Genomic DNA, 27,712 nt, shown 5'->3' with positions numbered 1-27,712 from the left:
CCAATGGCCTTCCATGGCCTCTCACAGTGCCAAGCCTCAGCTGCTCTGCTCAACTCCTTCATGCCTTCAAAACCAGTACCACCTGGGTGACCCTTACACATTACCAAGTCCAGCCACAGCACAATGTACAACTTTGGCTATATCTGGAACACAGCCACTGTGCTCTCAGAAAACACTTCCCAGAAGATGTCACCTCAATGATGCTGGTCTCTTCTTAATCACCGCTAATTTCTTAGCTCCAGCTAACCAGCATCAATAGTCCCAGTAATGCAAAGTTTTTGCTTTAGTAGTTCTGGTATCTTGTTAATCACAGCTGATTCTTCAGCCCCAGCTAACCAGAACTACAGAATCTTCACAATCAAAACAGCAATGGCCCTGAAAAGAGTCTTTAATTTTCCCTCTGAAATTTCACAAACCAGACCTCCATCTTCTGCAGTGTTCTCAACGTTGTCTTCCAAGCTCCTACACAACATCCGACAGAGCTCTTAACAACGGATGGATCTTCAAGCCCAAAGTTCCAAAGTCCTTCCACAGTCCTCCCCAAAACATGGTCAGGTTGTCACAGGAATACCCCACTCCCAGTACCAATTTGTCTTAGTCAGGGTTTCTATTCCTGCACAAACATCATGACCAAGAAGCAAGTTGGGGAGGAAAGGGTTTATTCGGCTTATACTTCCATGCTGCTGTTCATCACCAAAGGAAGTCAGGACTGGAACTCAAGCAGGTCAGGGAGCAGGAGCTGATGCAGAGGCCACGGAGGGACGTTCTTTACTGGCTTGCCTCACCTGGCTTGCTCAGCCTGCTTTCTTATAGAACCAGACTACCAGCCCTGAGATGGTCCCACCCACAAGGGGCCTTTCCCCTTGATCACTAATTGAGAAAATGCCTTACAATTGCATCTCATGGAGGCATTTCCTCAACTGAAGCTCCTTTCTCTGTGATAACTCCAGCTGTGTCAAGTTGACACAACACTAGCCAGTACACCTACATAGCTCCCCATCTAGCTGTTTATACCTACCTGTTAAAAATACATTTTTATGGGCTGGAGAGATGGCTCAGACGTTAAGAGCACCGTCTGCTCTTCCGAAGGTCCTGAGTTCAAATTCCAGCAACCACATGGTGGTTTACAACCATCCGTGATGAGATCTGATGCCCTCTTCTGGGGTGTCTGAAGAATGCTACATTGTACTTACATATAATAAATAAATAAATAAATCTTTTAAAAATACATTTTTATAATAAGCCATTAAACATAACTGTTTCCTTGAGTTCTGTGAGCTGCATGGCAAATTAGTAAAGCCCAACAAGGACATTCTGTAAACCCCAATGTACAGCAGGCTAGTGGGTCAGAGGCTCGGGAAAAACAGCCTGGGGCTTCCCGTTGGCATTGGAAGGCTCAGACAGATCTGCAGGGTGGCATTCTTACCTGTGGGACCTGCCACCACATTCAGGGACATGGTGTCAGAACTCAGTAGAATGAAAGGACATTGGCCAATATGCCCTGCAAATACAACTAGGTGGTGGTCGAGAGGCATGACAAGGGTTCACAGAAGTCTTCTGTGTTAGTTGTGGAGACTATCATAAAAATTACAAGTCCCCATCCCCCCCACCCCGCTCCCCAACACAGCTTTTCAAACCTTCTCTGTCCAGCTTTAGGGTTAACATTTGAGACCAAGTCTTGGAACGGACAGCAGGTGATCCGGTCTATGCAATTAGGTGAGCTGAGTTGAGCTGTCTCTTACTGTGTTGGTGAGGATCCCGACCTCTCCTTCCAACCTGTGTGCAGGTGCACATGCAGTCACAACCATGTGTTCCTTATCTCTCCTTTCATCAGTAATCAAAATTCTTCCCTGGTTATGACATCTCTTTGACCTTGAGCACAAAACCTAATCTCATGCTATCTTCTGAGCCACCCAGGAGCTAGCCAGAGTTTCTACCTAGTTACCTTTCACTGGGGTCTGGTTGTCAAGGTAACGCTTTGCCTGGAGCTCACCCTTCCGATCAAATGCCATCTGTGTCCTGTGATGCCACCTTGCTGATGCCCAGGGGCTGGGAATGCAAACTAGAAGGTTTCTCTACTATTTTCTAGCTTTGCATTCTAGTCTAAGTAGAGGCATCCTCGGCACAGTTAAGACTGCTGAGTGTAATCCGAATCAATCCATCAATCTCACCTGCCTGGGCCATCTGATGCAGCTATATGTTAATGGATCTGGGAGAACAAGAGCTCAAACACATTTTGCATTGTCTTTCTTTTCTTCTTTGGTTTTTAATTAAAGCCTCCAAGAGAGGCTCTATCCCTAACGAACCGCGGAGACAGACCCTGGGGCTCAGGAAGAGCTACAGAGGGGCGGAGCGTTGGGCGTGGCTTTCAGGGGCGTGACCGAGTGGGCGTGGTCTGGGAAATTTCTTGGCTAGGGCGGGAGCGGGCGCTGCGGTCAGCTGAGCGGCGCCTGGCGGGTCGCGAGGCCGCGCGTCACCGTCCAGCTGCCCGGTCGCCGCCCCCCGGCTGGTCCCTGGCGGGCGTCGGCATCCAGAGCTTTGGGACAAAATACCAACGAAGCAGTGACCTAAGAGGAGAGGATCCCTGTGGCCGGTGAGCCGGGCCGGGGGGTGGCGGGCGCTGACTGAGCGCGGCGACTCTCCCCAGCGGACTCCATCCTGGCAGCGGTTCTCGCTGTCGCCGTCTTCCGGAGCCTGCCGCGGGAAGGGTGACGAAGCTGGGGCGGCCCTCCTGTAGGACGGCTGTCCTGAGAAGGCTTCCGAGGCCCAGGCAGACCCTGCCCTGGTGTGACAGGGCGGCGGGGATGGAGGTGGGGGTGGGGAGTGACGGCCACCCCAGAGGACACCCCTCTTTCCCCGGGATAGTAAAACAGTCTCGGCTGGCCGCAGGTGACTTCCAGTTCAAGTCATCGAGGTGGTTTGAAGGTGACGTCCCAGGTTGAGAGTGATTGAGCAAGCAGTCAGTTCATTTTAAGGAGGAAGTGGTTAAGGTACTGTCGCAAGGAATGAAGGTAGTTTGAATGAGGTCGCCCAGGAACAGTGAAGAATAGAGAGACCCCTTGCCAAAGTAACAGGCTTACAGAAGGGTACATTAACTGTTGTGTCTATCTGGGAGAGAGTGCTATATCCATGCATGTATATACACTCTTGGCAGTGGGGGGTCACAGAAAGAGACGGAGGCGGGTGGCGGGGGGAATGTGAGATAATAAGAATGAATTTTTAAAAGCTGGGAAATTTGAAGGAGTTGTTTTTACCACGGGCAATGTGTAAATTGGAGGCAGTAAGCAAGCCTCAGAGGGAAATGAAACCCAGCACCTGGTCTAGCCTGCAGGGTCAGGACTCCTGTGTAGGAATGAATGTATGCCTGAAGTATTTAAGGTTGAAACGGCCAATCTTATGGAAAACCTCAAGAAAATCACATAAGGCAGGCAGTATTGGATCACTTACGCTTTCAGAACTGAATCCAAAGCTGCCCTTTGACCCAAAGCAGCCACTTTGCTCTTTTGACTTAGGGAGCGAAGTTAGGAGCCTATCGCCCATCGCCCCAGGCTGATAATGGGGTAGATCCGAACAGAGCAGAGGCCACTACCAGAGACTGCCTTGGACTTGATTGGACGAGGGAAGTTTCCACTGTGGATCGCGTGTGTATTTGATCTGTTTATAGTGAGCCGGTTTGAGCAGTACTTTATGTAGTGTGTAACACCATGAAAGTAGCTACAGTTTTTACAACCGGCCTGTAAATTGTGTGGGGGAGGAGAGAAAGAGCGAGCGAGAGAGAGAGAGAGAGAGAGAGAGAGAGAGAGAGAGAGAGAGAGACTCAGTCTCACCTCAGTCTTGAGAGGAGTTGGTATGACTTTCCTCCTGGTTATTATCGAGCTCCCGCATTTAAGTAGCCCATACTTTTTCTGGCCATGAACTGTACTTACTCATCCCCAAATCTGCTTGCCTGTAGTTTTGTTATAGAGCCTTAGCATGTTGATGAATTCTTTGGATTTTCTGTAAAATCAAAATCCAAAAGAAAAGAAATTAAGCCCTTTAAATTTTACTATATTTATTATTTCTGTGTGTTTATGTGAGAGGGTGTTGGTGCTTGTATGCACGTGCCTGTCATGGTGTTCATGGGGACCACAGGGGACAGTCTTTGAGAGATCCATGGACATCAGGTTTGGCAGGAAGAGCCTTTACCCACCAAGTCATCTCTCTGACCTGTAAAATCTGTTTTGTTTCGATTTTGAGAAGGGGTCTCACTATGTCTGCCTGGTTGGTCTGAAACTCATTTCATAGACCAAGCTGACCTTGAACTCACAGAGATCTACTTTGCTTCTTCCCCTCAAGTGCTGAGATCAAAGGTGTGTTCCACATGCCTTCCAAAATCTATTTTTCTTAATTAAATTTATTAAAGCTTTTCTTGCTTCTGATTTGGCATGTGTATGATAAAAAAATAATAGAATATAGATATATCCAGATTCTTTGCCGTGGTAGAGAAAAACATTGACATTGATATCTATGGCTAAGTAAGCCCAGAACCTGATTTTAAAAATAAGTTTTAAACGATGCCTTCAAGAATCAGGATGTGAACGTCATAGAACCGCAGGAAACTCATAACAGTCCTAATGTGTGCAGTTTGTGCTCGCACAGTAGAGAGCGTTTTACTTAAAGTAGAGAGTGTTAAACTTAAAGAGACCTCAGTAAGTTGTGTTTGTCATTTCAACATTAACCCAGAGGCTGCTGTGTGCCAGTCTCTAGTAAGAAAAAGACAGAGAGAAAGTAGATGGTAGAAGACTGGCAGTAATTACTAGGAGGGCTGAGGCACTGGAAATACAAATGGTTCTTAGGTGCTCAAAAGCATGGCTTCTCCACAAAATGTCGTCCCTGAGATGGACTTTGAAGTTCTCCCATGGGCCAGACCTCGCCCAGACAGAGGGCACCGAAGAGGCAAGGGCACAGAGGTGAAGAGTGCATGGAACTGTGAGCCCTTTGATGTGGTATTTGTGGCTTTGTGATAGGAGGTGGCATTGATGTGTATGGATAAGTAAGCCCAGAACCTGAAAATAAATACAAATATGTTCTTCTCATAAACCTCTACACCAGTGGGCTCGAAATGGAGAGCGAGGAATGCCTAAAACTCACTCAGCAAGGACCTGGCAATTTGTTTTCTTGTGTGTGTCGCAATGCTGGGGACAGAGCTGTAGACAAAATAGGCGAGAGGTGAACATTGCCAATCATAGGCCAAATAAAAGCCCGAGCTTCAGCCTTTAAGGATGGAGGGGGATGGACCCCTTTGAAGGAAGAAGTGACCAGACTTGATGATTCCTTTAGATTTGGGAGACAGGGGAATGGAAAGAAGGAAGCCTTACTTCCTATGCTCCTGCCTTCAAAACTGGGTTACGTCTGTATTTTCCATGTATGGCATGGCGTAGCCTCACTAGTAGCATTCCTAATAAGCAACAGTGAGGTTTCTTTTACTCCAGCAGTAAGAAGTGTATGTCTCCCACCTTTCTTTTCCAAGCAGATAATGTGTTTAGTCATCTGGTCACAGAATCTACTCAACCTCCCATAATTACATTTATATGCTTATTCTGTCAGTATGGGTGTGGATGCACACATACCCTGGCACCTCCGAGGAAGACTCAGGACGGCTTGTGAGAATCGGCTCTGTCCTTCTGACATGTGGATCCCGGGCATCAAACTGAGGTGGTCAGGTTTGACATCAAGTGCCTTTACCTGCAAGCCGTCTTCCTAGCCTCCTTTAGCCCTTTTGTGAATGGAAACTACAATTTACCATAGCCAGCTATCGGTTCTCTTTAGGAAACAGGTTTTCATTGTTTAAAACTGATGTACCAGGACTGATGAGATTGCTTAGCAGTAAAAGAACACTTTCTGCTCTTCCAGAGGACCTAAGTTTTGTCGTTCCCAGTACCTACTTCAGGCAGCCTCAGCTCCAGGGAATCTAATGCCTCTGGCACCTGAGGGTACCTGCATTTACATTCACATACCCACATGGGAACACACATACCTTCATACAAATAAATAATAAAAATAACTATTAAAAAAGAAAAAAATTAATTGGTCTATGCAAGGATTGAGCCTGGTAATACTTCATCCGTAAATCTGAAAAGTCATTTACATCAGGGAAAAAGGACTGAGCTCATTTTGCATCCAGCGTCCAGTGGATGGAAGTTGGCTTAAGTCAGACAGTGCTAGGCAGACAGCCTTCTGGCTGTCAGAGCCATCCTGTAGTGGAAGAGACAGTGCCTGCTGGGGGAGAGAGGGGGCAGGACTTGACTCGTGGCCCATCACTCAAGCATCTAAGCCTACTCTGTGCTGCCTTGTGTCACGGGAACCACACAGACATTCTTATAGTGAATAAGAAGCCAGAGTGGATTAAGGCCAACTCAGGAATGAGATTATGGCCATGTCTGTAAGGTCAGGTCATTAGTTACTTGGCCCCTGAGTACATATGGGTACATGGTTAGGGACTCAGGAGCAGATCTAGGGAAGAAAACCTGGAGCTTTGGCCTCTGACTTTCTGCGGTACTAGTTCTAGGTCTTTCTTGTTAGGGAAATCTTGACAAATCCTGCCTTCCATTGTTAAGTATCTCTGTTTGTTTACTCTGAATCTGGGTTAGCTCTGTCCCCCAGGCTGGCCTAGAACTTCTGGCAGCCCTAGCTTTCCTACCTAGAGCTGGGATTATAGGCTTGCATGGTCACACAGGCCTAAAATTTTTTGGCTTGCTAATCTCATGCTAACACTCTTTGTCTGTCTGTCTGTCTGTCTCTCTCTCTCTCTCTCTCGCCTTATACTTCAATGGTCTTATACTTCAGTGGTATACTTCAATGCTCTGGAACTTACCATGTATCCCAAGTTATCCTCAAACTCAAAGCTGTCCTCCTGCCTCAGCTTGCCAAGTACTGGGTTATAGGCGTGTACCACCTTCCCCTTCTTACTAAATATGTTTGCCTAGAAATGGTACTTCGTACCCAGATCAGTTGGATTTTCATGAGGAATTGTTGTTAGGGGGACCCTTGCAATAAATACCCCTTTCCAGTTATAAGCTCTGGGGATACATAGATAGAAATATGTATCTCTGTGTTTGCTCCGTTTAATGTAGTTCAAGGGGAACTTAATGACTCAGACATTCAGGCTCCAGTGAGGTGGTTTAACAAGTTAAGACGTTTGCTGCTCAGCTTGATGATCTGATTTCTGTCCTTGGAACCCAGATGGTGGAAGGAGAGAGAAAGGTTGTCGTTAGAACCCCGCATAGACTGCAGGCATGATGCTTGTGATTGTTCATGTGCAGGTGTGTGTGTGTGTGTGTGTGTGTGTGCGCGCGCGCGCACACACACATTCTTTCTGTCTCTCTCATAGACACACATATACATGCAGACAATAGTGTATGTACCAATAGATAGATAGATGGATAGACAGATAGAATCAAAGTGTTTAGAGACTTTAGAGATTTAAGCATTCTGCTATTACAGTCTACCAGTAGATATTTCATATTGTTATCCTTTAGAGCACTCAAAAATCCTGAAAAGTCCTTTGAGACTTCCACTATCACTAGAAACTGCTTTTAGTAAAATGGTGGTAGTAGTTGAATGTTCACGTTTGCTGTATATGCTGACTTCTTAGTCACCATGACATTTGAATTATGGTATTCCTTTTCCTAACACCATTTGACAGCAGTGCGACTAAGTGAGTATGTATTTGTAAGAATAATCAGGGTGCTGGCAGGGCTGACAGAGGGGGGTGGCGTGAGGAATACTGAGTGTGCCTGTGTTGAAGGGTGGACATGGAACTGTGATCTTTCTAGAAACGTAAGCGTGTGTTTTGAGAGTCATTGAGCTGAGAGCTGTTGAGGAGTCATGAGGAGTCAGTAAATAGCCTGTGCAGGTCAGGTGCCTCCCAAGGCCACACACTGGGCTGTTCTTCTACTGTCTCATCTAGATCTTTTAATCTTAGTCAGCAGTCAGCATGTGGAGGCAGGAGGATCACCTTCTACTGTCTACCGCCCTGGTTTTGTTTTGTTTTGTTTTGTGTGTCCTTGTAGAATCTGAGCAGCCTGCAGCAGGTATAGAAGGATTGCTGGAACTGTTAGGAGCATGGCCAGCGTTATTGTGGCTGAGTCTGTAGGCTGAGGGAGGTGCAGATGGGAGGTCAAGGGGCAGAGACAGCTAAGCAGTCTCCTTCCCCATTCCTGGAGCCTTCCTTCTTTCTCCCTTTGCTCCTTCGTCCTTCTGGGCTCTGTTCCTCCCCCTCCCTCCCTTCCTTTCTTTTGATAAAACCATAAAGAGATAATTTGTTGCTGGACCTAAGTGTGGTGGCATGCCTGTTATCCCAGCACTGAGGAGGCTAAGGCAGGAAGTTTACCAATTTGAGGCTAGCCTGGGCTACATAGCTAGTCTCTGTCTCAAAAAAAAAAAAAATAGAGATTGAGAGACATTAGTTTATGAATATAAGATAGAACTAAACACATTTTCTTTTTTTAAAAGATTTATTTATTTATTTTATGTATATGAGTACACTATAGCTGTACAGATGGTTGTGAGCCATCACATGGTTGCTGGAAATTGAACTCAGGACCTCTGCTCACTGCAGCCTGGCTTGCTCCAGCATATGTAAGTACACTGTTGCTATCTTCAGACACACCAGAAGAGGGCATCAGATCTCATTACAGATGGTTGTGAGCCACCATGTGGTTGCTGGGATTTGAACTCAGAACCTTCGGAAGAGCAGAACCGTGCTCTTAACCGCTGAGCCATCTCTCCAGCCCCTAGACACATTTTCTGGATGTCTATTATATTTTTAAAATCTGTTGAGATGGGCATAATGGCTTATCTTTTAATCTCAGTCAGCAGTCAGCATGTGGAGGCAGGAGGATCACCATGAGTTCAAGGGCAATTGGCTCTACATAATGAGTCCTAGGCTAACCTGGGCTATAGAATGAGACCTTGTTTCAAAAAGCAAAGATAAAAACAAAATCAAAATACAATGTTGAGTGTAGGTATAGCTCATTAGAGCACTTGCTGGTATTCATAAGTCCCGGTTCTGTCCCTGGCATCTGCTTCCCAACATACACATCTGTCAAATGTTTTATAGCTTTTTCAGATTAAATACTTCAGGAAATTTTACTATTGCTCAAAAAAAAACTCATTTTTATGAAATATAGTCACCAATATCATTATGTACAAAAAGTTTTTTTAATGATTTTTTTCTATATGTATATATATGCATATATAGGCATACATGTCTAGGTGCATGTCTGAAGTTGACATCAGGCATCTTCCTTGATTGCTGTCTACTTTATTTATTGAGGCAGGATCTCTTCACTGAACCTGGAACTCACAAATTCCAACTACTGTAGCTGTCCAGCTTGCCCCAGGATCCCATCTCTGCCTCCCAAATGATGTGATTACAAGAAACCAGCATGCTTTCCTGACTTTTTATGGGTTCTGGGGATCCAAACCCCAGTCCTTGTGCTTGCACAGTGGGCACTCGAGCCCCTGGCCCATCTCCTCAGCTCCCTTCATTGATTTTGCAAGGGCAGGTTTACAACATGTAACAGCAATGGTCTGAGACTTTTGATCCTCCTGCCCCAGCCTCCTAAGGCAATGAATAAGTGTGCATGTTCATACTTAGCTGCAAAAGTGAATGTTATAGAAAGTCAGAAACACTGCTTTACCCAGAAAGGGTGTAGGGATGGCATCTTAAATCAGTTCAGTTGGGTAAAACCTATGCCCACACAAGGCGCACAAGTGAGCAATGCCTGGTCGGTGTTTCCCTCTGAAGTTTCCATCCTCCTATGTGCTGCTTGGGATGCTTTTCTTCTAGCCAGGCGCTTTAAGTAACACTTGATTCACCTACAAGTTCTTCAGTCTAGAAGCAGTGCACCAGACCCTTGCTTGACTTTAGAGAACCCGCAGAGAGCCCAGGATCGCGCCTCCTGTAGGCATAGAAAGCAGCTCTCGTTCTGTGCATCTGGTCTTATTTTCATATGTGGGCATGAAGCCTGCACACTTATGTTATGATGTGGTTGTGTGGCAGAAAGGATGGTTATCCTCCTTCCAGAACAGGGACTGGGTTCATAATAGACTACGACGCAATGGAACCATGAAGCACTTAATCATGAACTGCTAGCAGTCTGAGAGCAACGCCTTCTCCCCAGTTAGAAACGAGATTGGGGACCAGGGCTGGGGCTAAGTTGTGGAGCATTTAACTAACATGCCTGATGTTCTAAATTCAATTCCTGTTGAGAGTGGGAGAGCTCACCACCCATGTCCCAGGTGAAGAAGCCACCTGCCTTTTTTGGCACTAGTTAGCACCAGTTCATCACAGTTGTGGGGCAAGCACCATTTGTTACGTAGATTTGTTTTAAATTATAGTTATTAGAGATAAAGTTTTTTTAAAAAATGATTTATGTGTCTCTGTGTTCGTATGAGTTTTTGGCATGTGTATACGTGTGTCTGTGGAAGCCAGAAGAGAACATCCAATCCCCTGCAGCTGGTAACGGGCAGTTTTGAGCCATCTGACATGGGTGCTAGGAGCCAAAGAGGAGTGAGTGCTTTTAAATACTGAGTCATCTCCCTAGGCCCAAGAAATAATGTTTTTTAAGTCATCTCTCTGGACTTCAGTAATTTGCCTTTGTAGAACAGGGCCATTCCCGACGGGAATATCTATCGTTTTCATGACGTGTAAAGATTAAAATTTGTTTGCCTATGTTTGCCTGGGGGCTAGGTGATTAAAGAAGTGGGATTGACATTTATTCTTATTTATGTGTTCTCATTGGCATGTCTGTGAAATAAAGCCATATCAGTAGAAGTGTTTTCAGGATATGCAGTAGGTAACAAGCTGCTTTAGTGTCTTTTGTGTATACACCAAGGAATACCATATCAAAGCCTCAAAAAAAAAATACAGCTTCACTCACACCTTTTGTGTGTTATGAGATGGTGTCTGCACATCAGCCTTGCTGTGTGCTGCTGCACGCCAGCCTTGCTGTCTGCTGCTGCACGCCAGCCTTGCTGTCTGCTGCTGCACGCCAGCCTTGCTGTGTGCTGCTGCACGCCAGCCTTGCTGTGTGCTGCTGCACGCCAGCCTTGCTGTCTGCTGCTGCACGCCAGCCTTGCTGTGTGCTGCTGCACGCCAGCCTTGCTGTCTGCTGCTGCACGCCAGCCTTGCTGTGTGCTGCTGCTGACCTTGGGCAAGCTGCTGCACCTGCTTCCTCATGCAGTGATCCAGAGTAGGCAAGGGCATGGCTGCACAACATGTGTTTCAGCATATACTGTGCCTAAGGATGGCCAAAAATAAACATCACCAACCATTCCTTTTTAATCGAAGATAAACTATGGAGATCTTAATAGCTCTTAATAAATACAAAATATGCAGGGTTTAATAGCTTTCAGTAAGTATAAACTATGGATATTTTAGTAGCTTTATTGAGTTCTAATTTCCAAGCAATACAGTTCCCTCAGAAGAAGGCTATTTGGACTTAGAGATTTCAGGTTATCTAGTAGTGATCCTTCACCAAGGCTGCAGATATTCTCTCTCTCATTATTGCGGTTGTTACTTCCCACCTCCTCTCTGGGTCCCCCCCTTTGTTGCATGGTCTGGTGAAGCCGGGCAGCGTTAACTGGATGTTTAAAGAGAACACCTCTCCAGTGCAACCTGAGGGAAAGCCAGCAACCCTGGGATTTACTACCTCTCATTCCTAGTGGAATTGTGGGCCTTTCAGAGGCCTGGGGTAGACCAGCGACAGCTATATTTTTAGCTTATGGCTTTTCCGTAGGACCTGTTACCATGTCCCATCAACCTCTGAGCTGCCTGACTGAGAAGGGGGACAGCCCTTGTGAGACCCCAGGAAATGGACCCTCCAATATGGTTCACCCCAGCCTGGACACATTCACCCCTGAGGAGCTGCTGCAGCAAATGAAGGAACTCCTGGTTGAGAACCACCAGCTGAAAGGTGAGCTGGACTGTCCATCTGGGCTCTCCACTCAGGAAACACAATCTCTTCTGAAGGCCTTGTCAGTGAGGGCCTTTCTCAGCTTGTTTCCCTAGAGGGAAAAACAGCACAGCAAAACTTTGGCCAGGGCTTAGGGGCTTGTTTACGTCTGTTTACAGATCAGACTAAAAAGTATTCTGTTTAGGGGCTAAGATCAGTAATAGAGAGCATGCCTAACATCTATCTGTAAGGATCTAGAGTGGATCCTTATCACCATACCAAAAAAAAGTATTCCATCTCAGGAAATAGGAAAATGACATTTACCCCTGTTTAAAGGGTTAGAGAAATGGCTCAGTGCTTAAGAGCACAGACTGCTCTTCCGCAGGTCCTGAGTTCAAATCCCAGCAACCACATGGTGGCTTACAACCATCTGTAATGAGATCTGATGCCCTCTTCTGGTGTGTCTGAGGACAACTACAGTGTACTCACATATAACAATAAATAAAATCTTTGGGCCTGAATGAACAGGGCCCCAGAGTGAGCAGAGGTCCTGAGTTCAATTCCCAGGAACCACACGATGGCTCACAACCATCTGTATAGCTACAGTGTACTCATATACATAAAATAAATAAATAAATCTTTAAAAAAGGAAGTATAGAGGAACTACTGTAGTTACAGAGTTAGGTGAAAGCATTCTGAGGAGGTAGACTTGATGGTACCGGGCTGTATCCTAGCTCCAGAACACATTCCAAGTAGCAGGGGCATTCTAAGTTCAGTACTACCATGTGCTACATAGCAAATTCAAGACCCTCCTAGACTTCATACATAGTGAAACTTTGTTTCAGGGGAGGGGTTATATTCTGCTATCTCAAGCCATGGCTAATCGTTAAACTTTGTAATCAATGAATGATAGGACCTCCCTCAGTCTCTTAGATTTCTAGTCATTAGCAGGACTTTATCTCTCAATTGGTTTTTATTTGGGAGAATTTGTTGTTTTGAGACACTGTCTCATATAGACCCACATGGCCTGTAGCTCATTATGTAGCAGAGACTGACCACGGACTCATTTTCCTACCTCTTGCCTCCCAAGTGTTGGGAGTACAGCCATAAGCCACCATGCCTGGTCTTTCTCGTGACATCTAAGGACTAGCAGCAATGTTCTAGTTTTTTAGCAAACTGCTCACACCACTATGGTCTTTTATTTATTTATTTATTTATTTATTTATTTATTTATTTGCTGACATACCCATCCCAGGCCACCCAGGCATGTTTAGATCCAGAGACCCAGGGCTGGGGGAGGGGGTGGTGCTGATTCATGAGATTCCATCCATTCCCTGGTGGGTGACTCCCTCTCTCTGAACCCCAAACAGAAGCCATGAAGCTAAATAATCAAGCTATGAAAGGGCGATTTGAGGAGCTGTCCGCCTGGACAGAGAAGCAGAAGGAAGAGCGCCTGTTGTTTGAGATGCAAAGCAAAGAGGTTAAGGAGCGCCTTAAGGCCCTGACTCATGAAAATGAGAGGCTGAAGGAAGAGCTTGGAAAATTCAAAGAGAAATCAGAAAAGCCATTGGAAGTGAGTACACGATCCACTGTGGGTTTATTTCCTGACTACATACAGCTGCTGTGCAACAAACCTTTTTGTGGGGACACACACTTGTCTACTCACCCAGAGGGATCCCACAACAGACCAAAGTAAAGAGCCCATCCAAGTCCCACTTGGTAAACTAATTTTATTAGGGCTACTTATGGGGCAGAATCAGTGAATGGTTACTTACAGAAGCAGAAATGACTCAGACAGATGCATCACCAAGGCCCACCCCTGCCGCAGACCCTCTGGTCCCCTGTGCCTGCGTAGGAAAGAGTCTCTAGAGTAGATGGGCAGAGATTAGGATGTAGTGACAGTCAGACACACGAGAGTGGTGTTGGATCTGAATGTAATGTTCTGGTTGAGCTTCAGACTTATATTACAACGAATTATCAGAGGATACAAATCACAAAAAGACAAGATACACTGAAATTCACCAGTTACAGCAGAAAGGAATTTGCAGGGACTAATTAAATGTTTACATTAGGGATAACAAGCCCTGCCTAGGATCAGCCTAAAAGCATCAGGGGGTTGTTAACTCTTGATAGGCCTTAAGAGTAGTGTGTTATCAGGAGCTCTAAATTCTTAGGTCTAGTAAAACTTATCCTGTCTGGAGAGTTCCCCCTTATCAGGGTAGTATATCAACTTATACTTGACATGGAATGTAGCCTGTAGTAAAAGATTTCTATCTCAGTGAGACTTTTAGTCTCTATCTACAGACAGCTGAGTAAATGACAGATGTTTTATTGTTTTATGATACAGCTTAATTAATTACTGAATAGGTTAAGCTCCTTGCTGCTATCTGGAATCTAAGAACACTGGAAAAAGGCTTTAGCTATGTTAGAATACAATCTTAAAAGGCATTTACTATAAGGTAATACTATATAGAGTGCACGTGGATCCATACACTAGACTAATGTGGATTTGGAAAATTAATTTTATGGGTTATATAGATTAGGGAGAAAATGCCAGGCCCCCGGGAAGGGAGTTTCCTTGAAACTCTTTGCTTCATGAACCAGCTTCCCAGCTTTCGCTTTGTCAAGCTGACTCCACCAGAGTGCCGTGACACACCCCAGCATGGGCGACAGCTCACAAAAGCTGGGAGCCCTGGAGCTCACTGCACAGCCTGGAGGCAGCTCAACAGGTTGGAGTGTCCTTTCTAGGTCTAAACTTCTTCTAAGAGGCTCTCCTGGTTTCTGCTTCTTTCAGGCAACTGGCTTCCTCTCATCGTCTTATTTGTACTTTTTTTTTTTTTCTCATTGTCTTTTTTTTTTTTTTTTTTTTTTTATTTATTATATGTAAGTACACTGTAGCTGTCCTCAGACACTCCAGAAGAGGGAGTCAGACCTCGTTAGGGATGGTTGTGAGCCACCATGTGGTTGCTGGGATTTGAACTCCTGACCTTTGGAAGAGCAGTCGGGTGCTCTTACCCACTGAGCCATCTCACCAGCCCCTCATTGTCTTTATAGCTCAGCTTTCTTCCCTCTAAGGGGGACTCTCAGCTTTTTTTATTTGTTACTATGGCTGGGAGGGACCTCTAGTAATTCTGGTCAGTTTCAGGGACTTCCTGAAGGTATTTTGAGTCCTTTGCTTTCCTGCAGGAAGGAATGTTTCTATCTGGGAGGAAACTATTACACAACAGAAAGAGAATCTTCTTAGTCTGGACTGTCAGATCACAAAGCTCCATGGTTCAGGCTGGACTGGTGTTTTACATGGTCTTGGAAGCAGTGTGGGTTTGCTGGAAACACTGGCTGGGTCGCATGTAATCTCTGTTGGGGAAGATATTTAGAAGGGCAGAGCTGAGATGGTCTCAGCTGAGGAGATTGCTTGCCATGCAATCCTGAAGGCCTGCTCTCTGACACTTGTGTAAAATCTAGAATCAGGAATGCATATCTGTAAATTCAGCACTAGGAGCCAAGATAAGCAGATGTCTGAAATTTGTTGGCCAGCTAGCGGAATCAATGGGCTCCAGGTTCACACACACACACACACACACACACACACACACACACACACACAGAGAGAGAGAGAGAGAGAGAGAGAGAGAGATCTTAGATCTTAGAGAGAGTGATCTTAGATCACTGTCCATCTTTTTTTTGTTTCAAAAAAAAAAAAGATGGACAGTGATCTAAGAAGACACCCAGTGACAATCTCTGGCCTCCATAATACACACCCACATGCGTGTGCACCTTCACACATGCACATACCCACAAACAGATAAGGACCGAGGCAGGTGGCTGGAGAGTCCAAAGCCAGTCTGAACTACATAGCAAGTTCCAGGCCAGGCTGGGTAGTATGAGTCTCACTGTCTCAAAAAACCAAATCTAAAACTAAAAATATTCATGTTATTAATCAGTGTTTCATATTCTCATTAAAAATGGTAGGTGGACCTTTGCCTTGAACCACCTGGTTGCTAGTTTTTAGTTTTATATCCTTGACATAAACTTAGATTTTATAAGTGTGCCTTGGGATGTTCGCCTTTTTGTCATGCTCTCCTTTAAGTAGTGATTCTTCCCTTTATAGTTTGCTTCTGAAGACTGGTTCAGCAGTGCCGTGTCAGATATACGACACTGATTGCAGGCTGCTGTGCACAATTAAAGAGGAAAATGGTCACATTTGATTGACCCAAAGGTCCTGGGAAAATGTTTGACCCCTGATTCTGCAGTCAGCGACATTAGCAAAGGACAAAGCAGAGAACACTTGCTTCCAGCTGGTCCTCCAAAGCCCCAGGTGACACTTAGCCATTTCCTTCCAAGCCTCACACTAACCCTTCAGAGGATGGAGGATGCCTGGCTGTGTTTCAGATACTAATGATTTTTCTTGAGAATTTACTCTGAATTTTGTTAATCTCTCTTTTCTGTAAATGGATAAAAATGGAAACAAAGTAAAGCAAACAAAGTAATGGAAAAGAAATTATATAGAATAACTTAAAGCATAAAAAGCTACTTAGAAAACATTGAAACATTGTATCAGTCGCACGTGGGGGGTGGAGGGGGGAGAGTGTGTGTGTGTGTGTGTGTGTGTGTGTGTGTGTGTGTGTATGAGAGAGAGAGAGAGAGAGAGTGATATAGAAGCCACAGGAAAACCTCAGCTGTCATCCTCAAGAAGGCTAGCCTTCTCCTTTTTTTTTTTTAAGATTTATTTATTTATTCCATATATGTGAGTACACTGTTGCTGTCTTCAGACACACCAGAAGAGGGCATCCCATTCCCATTACAGATGGTTGTGAGCCACCATGTGGTTGCTGGGAATTGAACTGAACTCAGGACCTCCGGAACCACTGAGCCATCTCTGCAGCCCACTTCTCCTTTGAGACAGACTCTTTTACTGGCCTGAAGCTCACCAACTAAGTCCCCTTGCCTTCACCTCTCTAGCCTTGGATTACAAGCGCGCACCTCTGCAGTGTGCACCTCTGCATCCAGAAGTTTTATACAGATGCTGGACATGGGACTCAGACACTTGCACAGACGGTGCTTTATCAATGGAGCCTTTCTCCCAGCCCCACCCACGGGAAGCTTTTAGCTGAGTAGGGTCTGGCTGTACAGGCCAGATTTGCAGATCTCTCAGGCATATCTTTATTTAATCATATTGACAGTCAAGATTAGCCACCTCAATTGGCCCATCTTCAGACCAATGAAATGAGTACATGAAAAGACAAAGGAGCTGTATCCCATGAGGCCAGTGGCTAGATCTCAAAGGGGGTAAATGCTCTAACAATGGAGTTGAAATAGCTCAGAGTGGGTGGATGCTAACAGAGGAGTCCAGATATCGAGGAGAGATACACCATGTTGGTTTTAGTGCGAATGATGGAGAACACCAATAGTAAAAGAAAGGGGAATTTAGAGAGTTCTCTTAGAAGGCCAAATATCTGGATTCATAATTTCCCACAGGCTACTAGGAGATCCTTATGATTTAGGAAAACAAAATTAACCCAATAATGTGAGATTCTAATATCATGGCCTTCAGGCACTTGTTGAAAGCTCTGTTTCCTTCCCTTCTACCAAGTATGGTTGTAGACTATTTTTAATTAATTTATTCATCCTTTTCTCATACAATATATCCTGACCCCAGCCTCCACTCCTTCCAGCCCCTCTCCCTTTCCCCTTCTCCCCCAGATCCACTGCTCCTGTATTTCCCTTCAGAAAAGAGCAGACCTCCCAGGGACATCAACCAAACACAGCGTAACAAAGTGCAATGAAATTAAGAACAACCCCCATATCAAGACTATACAAGCCAACCCAGTAGGAGGGCAAGGGTCCCAAGAGCAGGCAAGAATCAGAGACACCCCCACTTTCACTGTTAGGAGTCTCACCAAAAAACAAACAATAAGCTAAACTACCACAGCATGGATACAGAAAACTTGGCAACCTAGCACAGACCCATGCATGTTCTGTGAGCCCCTCTGAGCCCTGCTTGCTTGATTCTGTGGGCTGTGTTCTGGTGTCCTTGACACCTCTGGCTCCTGTAATCCTTCCTTCTCTCCATCTTCTGTGGGGTGCCCTGAGCTCTGCCTAATGTTTGTGTGCCTCTGTGCTGACAGTTGGGTTAGGCACCAGTCTGTGAGTAGATGGTGTTAAATTATGGTATTAATTCCTGAGGAGAATTAAGACTTTTCTTTAAAATCTTGTCTGAAATTTAAGTGAGTGTGACCCAGGTATACTTCTTGTAATTCCAGGACTCAGGCTAAGGCAGGAGGATCATGAAGTCAAGTACAGCCCAAGCTACTGCCTGAGTTGGCCAGCCTGGGCTACATAGAAAGAGACTAACTCAAAAAACAAATATGCCGGGCGTGGTGGCGCACGTCTTTAATCCCAGCACTCGGGAGGCAGAGGCAGGTGGATTTCTGAGTTCGAGGCCAGCCTGGTCTACAAAGTGAGTTCCAGGACAGCCAAGGCTATACAGAGAAACCCTGTCTCGAAAAAAAACCAAACCAAAAAAAAAAAAAAAAAAAAAAAAAAAACCCAAATATGTGTGTGTGTGTGTGAGAGAGAGAGAGAGTGAGAGAGAGAGAAAGAGACTGCATTCAAAGTTTGTTTCTCCTGAGTATTTGTATTTGAAGTTTGAAAAGGGGAGTGAAGCACGGCATCTTATACTTGTATTGAGGTTTCCCAGAGAGGAAACCAGGGAGGCCTGGGCGGTCACTGAAGAGACCATGGTACCATACTTTCCTTCTGACCCAAGAAGACTGAGGCGGGTACCTTAGAGAGTGCTAGGCTCACACCCCTAGTGATCTGTGAATGCAGACAGGTCTGTCCTCCCTATGCCCCAGAAAAAAAAGCACCCTGCCCAAACAGGCTTGTTCCCCCATGCTGTCAATGTGGTCATTAGAAGGCGGTGAACCCAACACGTGTGTTTATACTTCACAGAGATATGCAATGCTACTTAACGTGCATTACTGGTCTTGTATAGGCTGAAATTCAGTCTTTGAGATTTTTGTCTTCTTCTCCCTCCCAGATGTACTTTTATCAATCTTTTTTTTTCTAAAATTTATTATTTTATTTATATGAGTACACTGTTGCTGTCGTCTGGCACACCAGAAGACGGCATCCCTTTACAGATGGTTGTAAGCCACCATGTGGTTGCTGGGAATTGAACTCAGGTCCTCTGGAAGAGCAGTCAGTGCTCTTAAGCACTGAACCATCTCTCCAGCTCCTACTTTTACCAATGTATAACACTGGCAAGGTTAGAGCAGCCAGCAGCTGGTGTCCTGGGATAGCTGCAGACCTTTCCTTATCATGCCACCACTGAGCCACACGGCGTTCTTGGTGCTCTGGCTTCTGGCTGCATAAATGAGTGTGGGAGACATGGAGACTGTGGATGGGGATGGGGGAGAGAAAGGGTTGAGGCTGAGTTCTAACAGCTCTTGTTCCTGTTTTCTGGAATTTTGAACTTCAGTGGCTGAGTCTACCACTGTCAAAGTCTGGTTGGTTCTTTTTATGATTTTAACATCATCCCAGCATGTGGTGGAAGCCTTTCTTTCTTGTCATTAAGTTTTTCTGAGTTTCTTTCTAGTATGTATGGCTCTGTGGGTTGAACACACTTGAGACGAGCTAATACTGCGCTGTATCACTAGCTCCCACATTCTCGTTCTTATATAGTGTATCAAAATAAGTTGTTAAACAACAAGGAAAACCTTCTACTTAAAGCGTAGCAGACAAAGATGTTAGAAAATTGCCTTTTCTAAAAACAGGCATGGGGCTGGAGATGTGGCTTGGCCAAGAAACCGCTGAGGCTCTGAGTTTAATCTCCAGAACATACATGAAAAGGCTAGGCGTAGTGACGTGTGTGTGTGTGTGTGTGTGTGTGTGTGTGTGTATAACCCCAGTGCTGGGGTTGCAAAACCAAGCAGGTTCCTGGGCTCACTGGCAACTCCCTAGCCAATAGGAGGCCCTGTCTCCAAACTAAAACAAACAGAAAAGGTGGACTAGGTGGATGGCACCTGAAGAGCGACTCCCTCCCAAGGTTGTTTTCCTCTGCCTTTGCACACGATTACCATGAGCATACACACACATGTGCACCCCTAACATACAAAAATAAAGTGGGGTCTAGTGGCACATGTTGATAATACCAGCAGTTGGGAGGTAGAGGTAGTGCTGTCCTCAGCTGTAAGTTCAAGGTCAACCTTGGACTACATGATATCCTGCTTTGAGAAAGAGAAAAGAGAGAGAGTGCGCATACAACACTCACTGTCTGTGATGCTTGGCCATCAAGTTTACTAGCCAGACCTTCCGTTTGATTTTTGTATTCGCCTCATGCCTCATTCCTGGTCTTCCCAGGACCTCACAGGTGGCTACAGGTATCCCAGAGCCTTGGAGGAGGAAGTGGAGAAGCTGAAGACCCAGGTGGAGCAGGAAGTGGAGCATCTGAAGATCCAGGTGATGCGCCTTCGGGCTGAAAAGGCAGACCTGCTGGGCATCGTCTCAGAACTGCAGCTCAAACTCAACTCCGGCGGCTCCTCGGAAGACTCCTTCGTTGAGATCAGGATGACCGTAAGAATTGTGGTTCTTTTTCTATGAAGCAAATGTCCAAGCCCCCTCTAGAATGAAACACAACACCTGAACGTGTTGTCGACACAGCTGATGCAAATAGTGAGATTCCAGTATAACGGGGACAAGTGTCTTAACTCTGAGCCACCTCACCAGCCCTGAAACGGCGTTTAACTGTGTTTAATAGACTCGTTCCAGAGTCTAGTGAGGAGGCATGGTAATAAACTATAAGTGGGGGAGGGGAGCACCCTCTCAGAGGCAAAGGGAGGGGGAATGGGAGGGAGTCAACATCTGGAATGTAAATAATTAAATAATTAAATTGAAAGCTGAGAGGGCCTGGAAGGATGGTGCAGCAGGAGAAGGTGTTTGCCACCTAAGCCTGGGCTCAGGAACTCACACAGAGGGGAAAACGAGGCTCACTGACTTCCCAGGGTTTGTCACCTGGCCTTGCACCTGCTCCATGGCACAAGCGCCCCCACACCCCCACATCCTCCCACACACATACAAATAGTAATAATAAATAACGTCTCAGTCATGAGATGGACTGGCTGTGTGGCTTAATTGCTGAGAGTGGTTGCTTGCAAATTGGACACAGGAAGCAGGCTTCAAAGCCTCCAGGGGCCCCGCAGGAAACAATTACCACCGTTTGCTGTCAGCACAGCTAAGCCAAATAATGAGGAGTAAGAATGTAACAGAGCTAAAGTGCCGATTCCGAGTTTTTTGTTTTTTGTTTTTTGTTTTTTTTTGCCAAGCCAGCTGCCATTATAAACTTGCCTGCAGTACTGACTTGTTAGGGAACAAGAGGCAGAGACCAGGCTGAGCGGATTTGTGAGCTGGTTATAGCTCCATACGCAAATGAAGCAAATCTTCACAACTGCACAAAGATGGCTCTGGATGCTGTGGCTACACTCTTCCTAAGCCACAGAAGCAAAGCGAAGCACATTTACACTCGCAGTAACTCTCACTCAGCGGGGAGGCAGCAGATGATGCTACCCCGAGAGGAGACTCCATTGGTTTATTCTTAAGTGGATAGTGACCGATAAGGGTTGTCCTAGTTGTATGTGAGGGGTGCAGTAAAGAAACATTGCATCAGGGGGCTGGAGAGATGGCTCAGAGGTTAAGAGCGCTGACTGCTCTTCCACTTCCAAAAGTCCTGAGTTCAAATCCTAGCAACCACATGGTGGCTCACAACCATTTGTAATGAGATCTGATGCCCTCTTCTGGTGTGTCTGAAGACAGCCACAGTGTACTTATATAATAAATAAGTAAATAAATAAATCTTTAAAAAAGAAAGAAAGAAACATTGAATCGGCCACTCCACTGTTAGGAGGGAGGGTTTTATTGTGAATAAGAGAAAATATCCAGAGGCACTGAGAAGAGTCCAGATCAAAGAGGCAAAGCAGCAGACTGACCCGGCCAGGGCTATCTGCAAAAGAAGGGAAGTGGGTGGGTGGAGGGGCATATGGAAATCATGTGGATTCTGAGGAGGGGAAGAGAGTAGGTGGGGGAAGGGAGCTAGGGCTGGGCTGGGAGTTTCGGGACAAGGAGGAAGGGAGACCTGAGGTGTAGAACAAATGCTTGTGTATAGAGACTGGAGGAGCCTGAGGCCAGCCTGCACTTTGATATGAAGCTACAGGTATATGATGCTGAGGGACACTTTTCTAGAGGCAAGGAAAACGATGGCAGCAGAGAACCCCAGTTCATAAGTCACCGAGGAATGCTGGCCTTTATCTGACCACCAGAAAGCCTTTTATAGTCTAGCTTCAGCTGGGCCAAGACTGTCACTTCCATACAAACTGCCTTTGTAGTTTTGGGAATTGGCATTCCCTTTGGACCTGACATTAGCTATGAGCCTGGCACCCTCATGAGTGAGACCCTGGGTCTCTTCTTCAGCACCACATAAACTGGGTAGGATGGGATAAGCCTGTAAGCCTGGGACTGGTAGGTGGAGGCAGGAGCAAAAAGATGTTTAAGGTCGTTCTTTCTCAGCTACGAAGCCAGTTCAAGGCTCGCCTGGGATATGTGAAACCATGTCTCAAAAGGGGGGATGGGATGGCTGGAGATAGAACTCAGTAGTTAAAGGATACTAGCCTTTTTGAGGCTCTGACTTCTGTTCCCACAGGGCTGTGGAGGCTCAGAGCTGCCTTTACCTCCAGCTCCAGGGCATAACACCTTCTGGCGTCTGACGATACCTGTTCTCACCTACCCTTATTTATACACCAGTATGTATATGCACGTATCGGAGATAAAATAAATATTTAAGCAGAGAGAACAACTCTGGAGGTAGATTGAGGAGATCTGGTCTTTACTGTCCTGCCAGAAGCCATGATTTAGCTTCTGAGAGCAGAAGTTGAAGCCAGAGCTATCAAACTTAAGTGCTGTGAACTGGCCAGCTGAGGCAGTATGTACCCATTCCTGAGCTCCTGGGAGGCACCCCTTTTGATGGGTCCCATAACAGGGAAAAGCAGGTGAGTGGGCACTGGGGGAACCTCTCCTGTGCTGCTGAGAGACCTCTGAAGTGAGGGTGAGACCAGGCAAAGTCCTTCATATCAGAAGTGTCATTTTCACTTTGTCAGAGTTTATATCTGAAGGAGGAAGAGATTAAAGAGAGCGTACTTGGTAGATAAAGCCAGGGAGTAGAGAGCAGCCTGTAAGACTCCTAATGTAGCCCTGGAATATTTAGTGTGGAACCCCTTACTCACCAACTGCCCTACAGAGCAGTCCGTTGGCCAATGACCCTTACTCCGTCCATACCCTCTAAGACATTTAGATGCAGTCAGGGTGCCCAGAGGAGAATTTGAAAAACAAACTTCTCTACAAGTGACAGGAGATAACTGAAACACAGTTTTACCCCTGTGATGGCTGATAAAAGTCAGGAAACCCAGACATTTTATCAAAAGTTTCCAAATGTTGCTTCTCCAGGGCTGGCATCATCTGCTGCCTCCCGGCTGAGTGACAGTTACTGCAAGTGTAAATGTGCTTCGCTTTGCTTCTGTGGGCTGGAGAACCCTGCCCGTGGCTTAGGAAGAGTGTAGCCACAGCATCCAGAGCCATCTTTGTGCAATTGTGAAGATTTGCTCCATTTGTGTATGGAGATATAACCAGCTCACAGATCCTGTCAGCCTCAGTGTTTAGGCGTTGGTTTCCTAACGGCCACTGGTCAGGCAAACAGACAACGGCTGCCAGCTTAGCAAAGGCATTGCCTTGCAAGCCGAAGCCACATTCATGGAGCTGGGTTGAGTGTATTCCAGGGCAGGAGAGTGACCTTCATACCTAAACTTAGATATTTATAATCCTGACGGGGAGAGTGTTTTCTGTTTCATTTGAGTGACCCAATTTAGATCCTATCTCATACAAAGGCTGAGTGAGTATTTTCCTTGGATGGAAACTTTTGTCTTTTTTTTTCTTTTGAAGGGGATCTGTCTTGCAGATCTGTGGCATTTAATCCCTTTTATCTCTGCTTTTACAGGAAGGAGAGACTGAAGGGGCAATGAAGGAGATGAAGAACTGCCCTACACCCACAAGAACAGACCCCATCAGCTTGTAGGTGATGGGACTCTAGTGTCTTGTTAATTTGAGCCTATCATTGGAGGTCAGACATGAAGAAAAGTTACTTTGTTTTTTGAGGCTGGGTCTTGCTCTGTGATCCAGGTTTGATTTGAACCTGCAACACCCTCTGCCTTAGCCTCTCAAGTGCTAACATTCATTTTCAATGGTATTCAATGGTATTTAATGTCTTATTAATTTAAGACTGGCAGAGAATGGAAACAAAGTCCTGTACCTTTTAAAGGCTGACAAATGCCCACCTCTGTTAGAAGTGGAAACACATTCATCCTCAATCAAAAAGAGACTCGCCCCTAGTCCGCAGTCCTGTGCCTGCTTGGACTAAGCAGGCTGCCAGCTGGACTTCCTTAAGTGGGACACACCCTTTTGCGTTCCCTATTCAGATTATCAGCCACAGTAACTGTTGCTGGTGCTCTTCTGAGGCAGTGGCTAAGAGAGCTGTCGATATGAATGTGTATATGTATATGTATATGTATATGTATATGGTGGACAGGGGACACGCCATAGCACACATATGGAGGCCACAGGACAGTAGCAGCAGTTCTCAACCTGTGGGTTACAACCCCTCTGGCAAACCTCTGTCTCCAAAAACATTTACATTTATGATTCATAACAACAGCAGAATGCGGTTATGAAGTATCACTGAAATAATTGTATGGCGTGGGTTACTACAGCATGAGGAACTGTAAAGGGTCCCAGCCTTAGGCTGAGAAGCACTGGCTTATGGAAGTCTGTTCTCTGCACTGTGTGGGCTCTGAAGATCAAACTCAGGCCATCAGGATTGATGGCAAGCATCTTGACCCACTGAGCCATCTCCTCAACCTCAAAAGGGCCATGTTCTTACCTTTGGAATCTCAAATGTGCCTGTCCCGAGCAGTTCTGGGAAACACATAATAAGTTATGGAAGGGCCTTTCAGCAGAGGCAGTAGAGCCAGGCCCTGAACTTCTTGGTTCGTGAAGGTAAAATTACCCAGAGCTGGTGGTTTGCTCATCCTGTGTGTATGTGTCGGGGGGGGGGGGGGGGGGGGGGGGGAGGGGGCGACATTAGTCCATTTGCCTGTCGGCTTACTCATAATTTCTCTTATGTCACAAACCTTTAAAAACATTTTTTATATTAGTTGATAAATATGCATAGAGAATGACACAGAAAAAGTAATAAAACACTTTTTATGTCTTTCCCTATGTTCTCACATCAGGGAGAGTATAAATAATGCAATAGTCTTTCACCAAATAGAATAATTAGTATAAATGAATGTTATTCCTGTTTTTAGTGGTTTTTTTTTTTTAATTTTGGTTTAGAAGTCAACTTTCCTCAAATTGCTGCTTTTACTATCAAGACTTTCCTGGAAGCAGAGGAAAGAAAAACTATTTGGAAATTTTAAGCCACTTCCCATTCATTTATTTCCATATACAGAGACCACTTCCTCTTTCATGCCATAGCTCGTAAGCTTTATGAGGCTGGTAAGGTCTGAGATTGGCTTCTAGACTTGGGGCTGCAGCCTTGGAGTCTAATCCTGGTGTTCAGATATATGAGCCTGGCAGATGCCTAAAAGGCTAGCTGCCGTCCCTGGTACCTTCGTCATCGTCATTGCTCTGAACATTCCGTTACTGGGTGATGGTCACAGTTTGTCGTGAATGTGCCTCTTGATAAGATTCTGAAACTTAGTAAAACATTTGCCGGTAGTATCTACACATCTCTGCTTCGTGTGCAAACCAAAGCCAGAAAAGTTTTTTTTTTTTTATTCCTTGACTCACAAAGGTGATAGTCTCTGACCAGTTGCAGTGGGTCCATTCAGGTCTGAATGGACCTGAATAGTCAGCCCAAAGTCCTCTCTGAAACTGATCTCTGGAGATGGTGGCATCTCCTGCACAGCTGCTGAGCTGTCCCTGTGGATTCTGTGGCCTTGTGGACACAGTACCTCTTTGGAGTGAATGCTAACATTATGAGGTTAGCGTCCTTGAAGCATTGCTGGTCCCCACAGCCTTCGTTGCGTGCGTACAAGGATTGGCTCAGCTGTGCTTAGGGCAGTCAAGAACTGATTGGAGGACATGGATTTCAGTTGTATCATGCTTCTCTCTTACTCTTGACATTTTTGTTGCAATCAAAACCTTTTTATTTTCCATACTGAATATGGCAGTGATGTCTTTTTAGGAGCAACTGTACAGAGGATGCCAGGAGTTGTGCGGAGTTTGAAGAACTGACTGTGAGCCAGCTTCTGCTTTGCCTAAGGGAAGGAAACCAAAAGGTGGAGAGACTTGAAGTCGCCCTCAGAGAAGCCAAAGAAAGGTATGAAATATTAATGTGAAAATGAAAGGCTTTGGTAGATAAAGGAAGGCACCATGTGAGGCAGTGCACCGGGCTGTGTGCCCTGTGCCCTCTGCCACAGTACATCTTAGGACATTCTCCCCCACACGAGAGTCAGTACCCCTCAGCATTCACTACCTGCCTCTCCCTGTGACTTGGGAGAGCTCTGCATCCCGCACATTCGCATTTGGACTCAAACAGTACGGTCTTCTACTGACTTTTTTCACTCTCTATCCACAAAGTTCTGTTTGTCCTTAAGGCAGGTGAATGACCAACGAGAAGACATGAATACTTGGCAGCTTGCCACTTATATATTTCTAATCTTTCTTCCTGCTTTCAAACAAAACAAACAAAACCACAGCTCTCTCCCTGGATACTGAAGGCATATAGTTCTTTAGATTATAGTTAGTGGGTCAGGCCTGCCTCTGGAGAAGGAGGGTGCATGCCCCACCTTGAGTACCCTGGAAAGATTCCTTTTTCAATGGCATTGAACTTCTATCTTGTGAGCCAGCTGACTCAGTATTTAACAGGGCAAGCCAGTAAGTAGTTGCAGACGCTCGTGTTCTCTGCGTGGGTACCGGGGTAGTGGTTGCTTCTCCGACAAGAGAGGACTAAATAAAGCTAAGAAGCGTCAGGGACCCATGGTCAGCAGCCTGATTGGCACACACTGAAATCAGTGCTGGCACCAACACATTGCAAGATGCTGTATTTTCCTGAAACAAGCAAGCCAGCTTTCTCCCTAATCACTGGAAATAGGAATACAGATATTCTAAATTTAATCTTTCTGAAAAGAAAATTTTGGGTGCTATGTGGGGTAGAGGAGTGGATGTGGCTGGCCTTCTGTCTTGGGGTGTGTGAGGCGTTCGTGTTCCAGCTCAGGGTTTTCTGTGTTGGGTTTTTGTTTGTCATTTGGGGATTTTTGGTTTTTATTTATTTATTTATTTATTTTGGTTTTTCGAGATAGGGTTTCTCTGTGTAGCCCTGGCTGTCCTGAAACTCACTCTGTAGACCAGGCTGGCCTCGAACTCAGAAATCCACCTGCCTCTGCCTCACAAGTGCTGGGATTAAAGGCGTGCGCCACCACCACCACCTGGCTTTATTTATTTTTTTATTTTGAGGTTCTGTTGTTGTTTTGGTTTTCTTGAGACAGGCTCTCACTATGTTATTCTGGGTGGCCTGGGACATGCTGTGGTAGACCATACTGATCTCACAGAGACACTCCACCCCCACCCCACCCCCCCTCACGCCTCTGACCCCCGAGGGCTGAGATTAAAAGTGTGTGCACAACTGATTGAATTTGTATTTTCTAAATTAGCCAGTAAGGATAAGAGGT

The 27,712-nt window shown here is 45.6% G+C and overlaps 1 protein-coding gene across 7 annotated transcripts in view; it reads left to right on the top strand.

Moving 5' to 3' along the window:
- Nucleotides 1-2,100: 2,100 nt before the first annotated feature.
- Optn (optineurin) overlaps nt 2,101-27,712 on the top strand; it is a 43,879-nt gene continuing 18,267 nt past the window's right edge. For 2 of the 7 annotated variants that reach the window (NM_181848.5, NM_001356487.1), the window contains exons 1-6: nt 2,383-2,593; nt 11,784-11,960; nt 13,310-13,512; nt 20,301-20,513; nt 23,980-24,053; nt 26,227-26,361. In NM_181848.5, coding sequence (NP_862896.1) covers nt 11,795-11,960; nt 13,310-13,512; nt 20,301-20,513; nt 23,980-24,053; nt 26,227-26,361 — 791 coding nt within the window. In that variant the 5' untranslated portion in view covers nt 2,383-2,593; nt 11,784-11,794. Of the gene's footprint in view, nt 2,594-3,512; nt 3,642-11,783; nt 11,961-13,309; nt 13,513-20,300; nt 20,514-22,643; nt 22,733-23,979; nt 24,054-26,226; nt 26,362-27,712 lie in introns of those variants that run through there. The other 5 variants (XM_006497547.4, XM_011238987.3, XM_030252089.1 and 2 more) reach the window with 5 other exon arrangements.

This window comes from Mus musculus, chromosome 2, assembly GCF_000001635.26.
Source record: "Mus musculus strain C57BL/6J chromosome 2, GRCm38.p6 C57BL/6J".
NCBI classification, from domain to species: Eukaryota; Metazoa; Chordata; class Mammalia; order Rodentia; family Muridae; genus Mus; species Mus musculus.
Note: the sequence above shows the minus strand (reverse complement) of the source record. Positions and strands in the feature narration are given on the sequence as shown.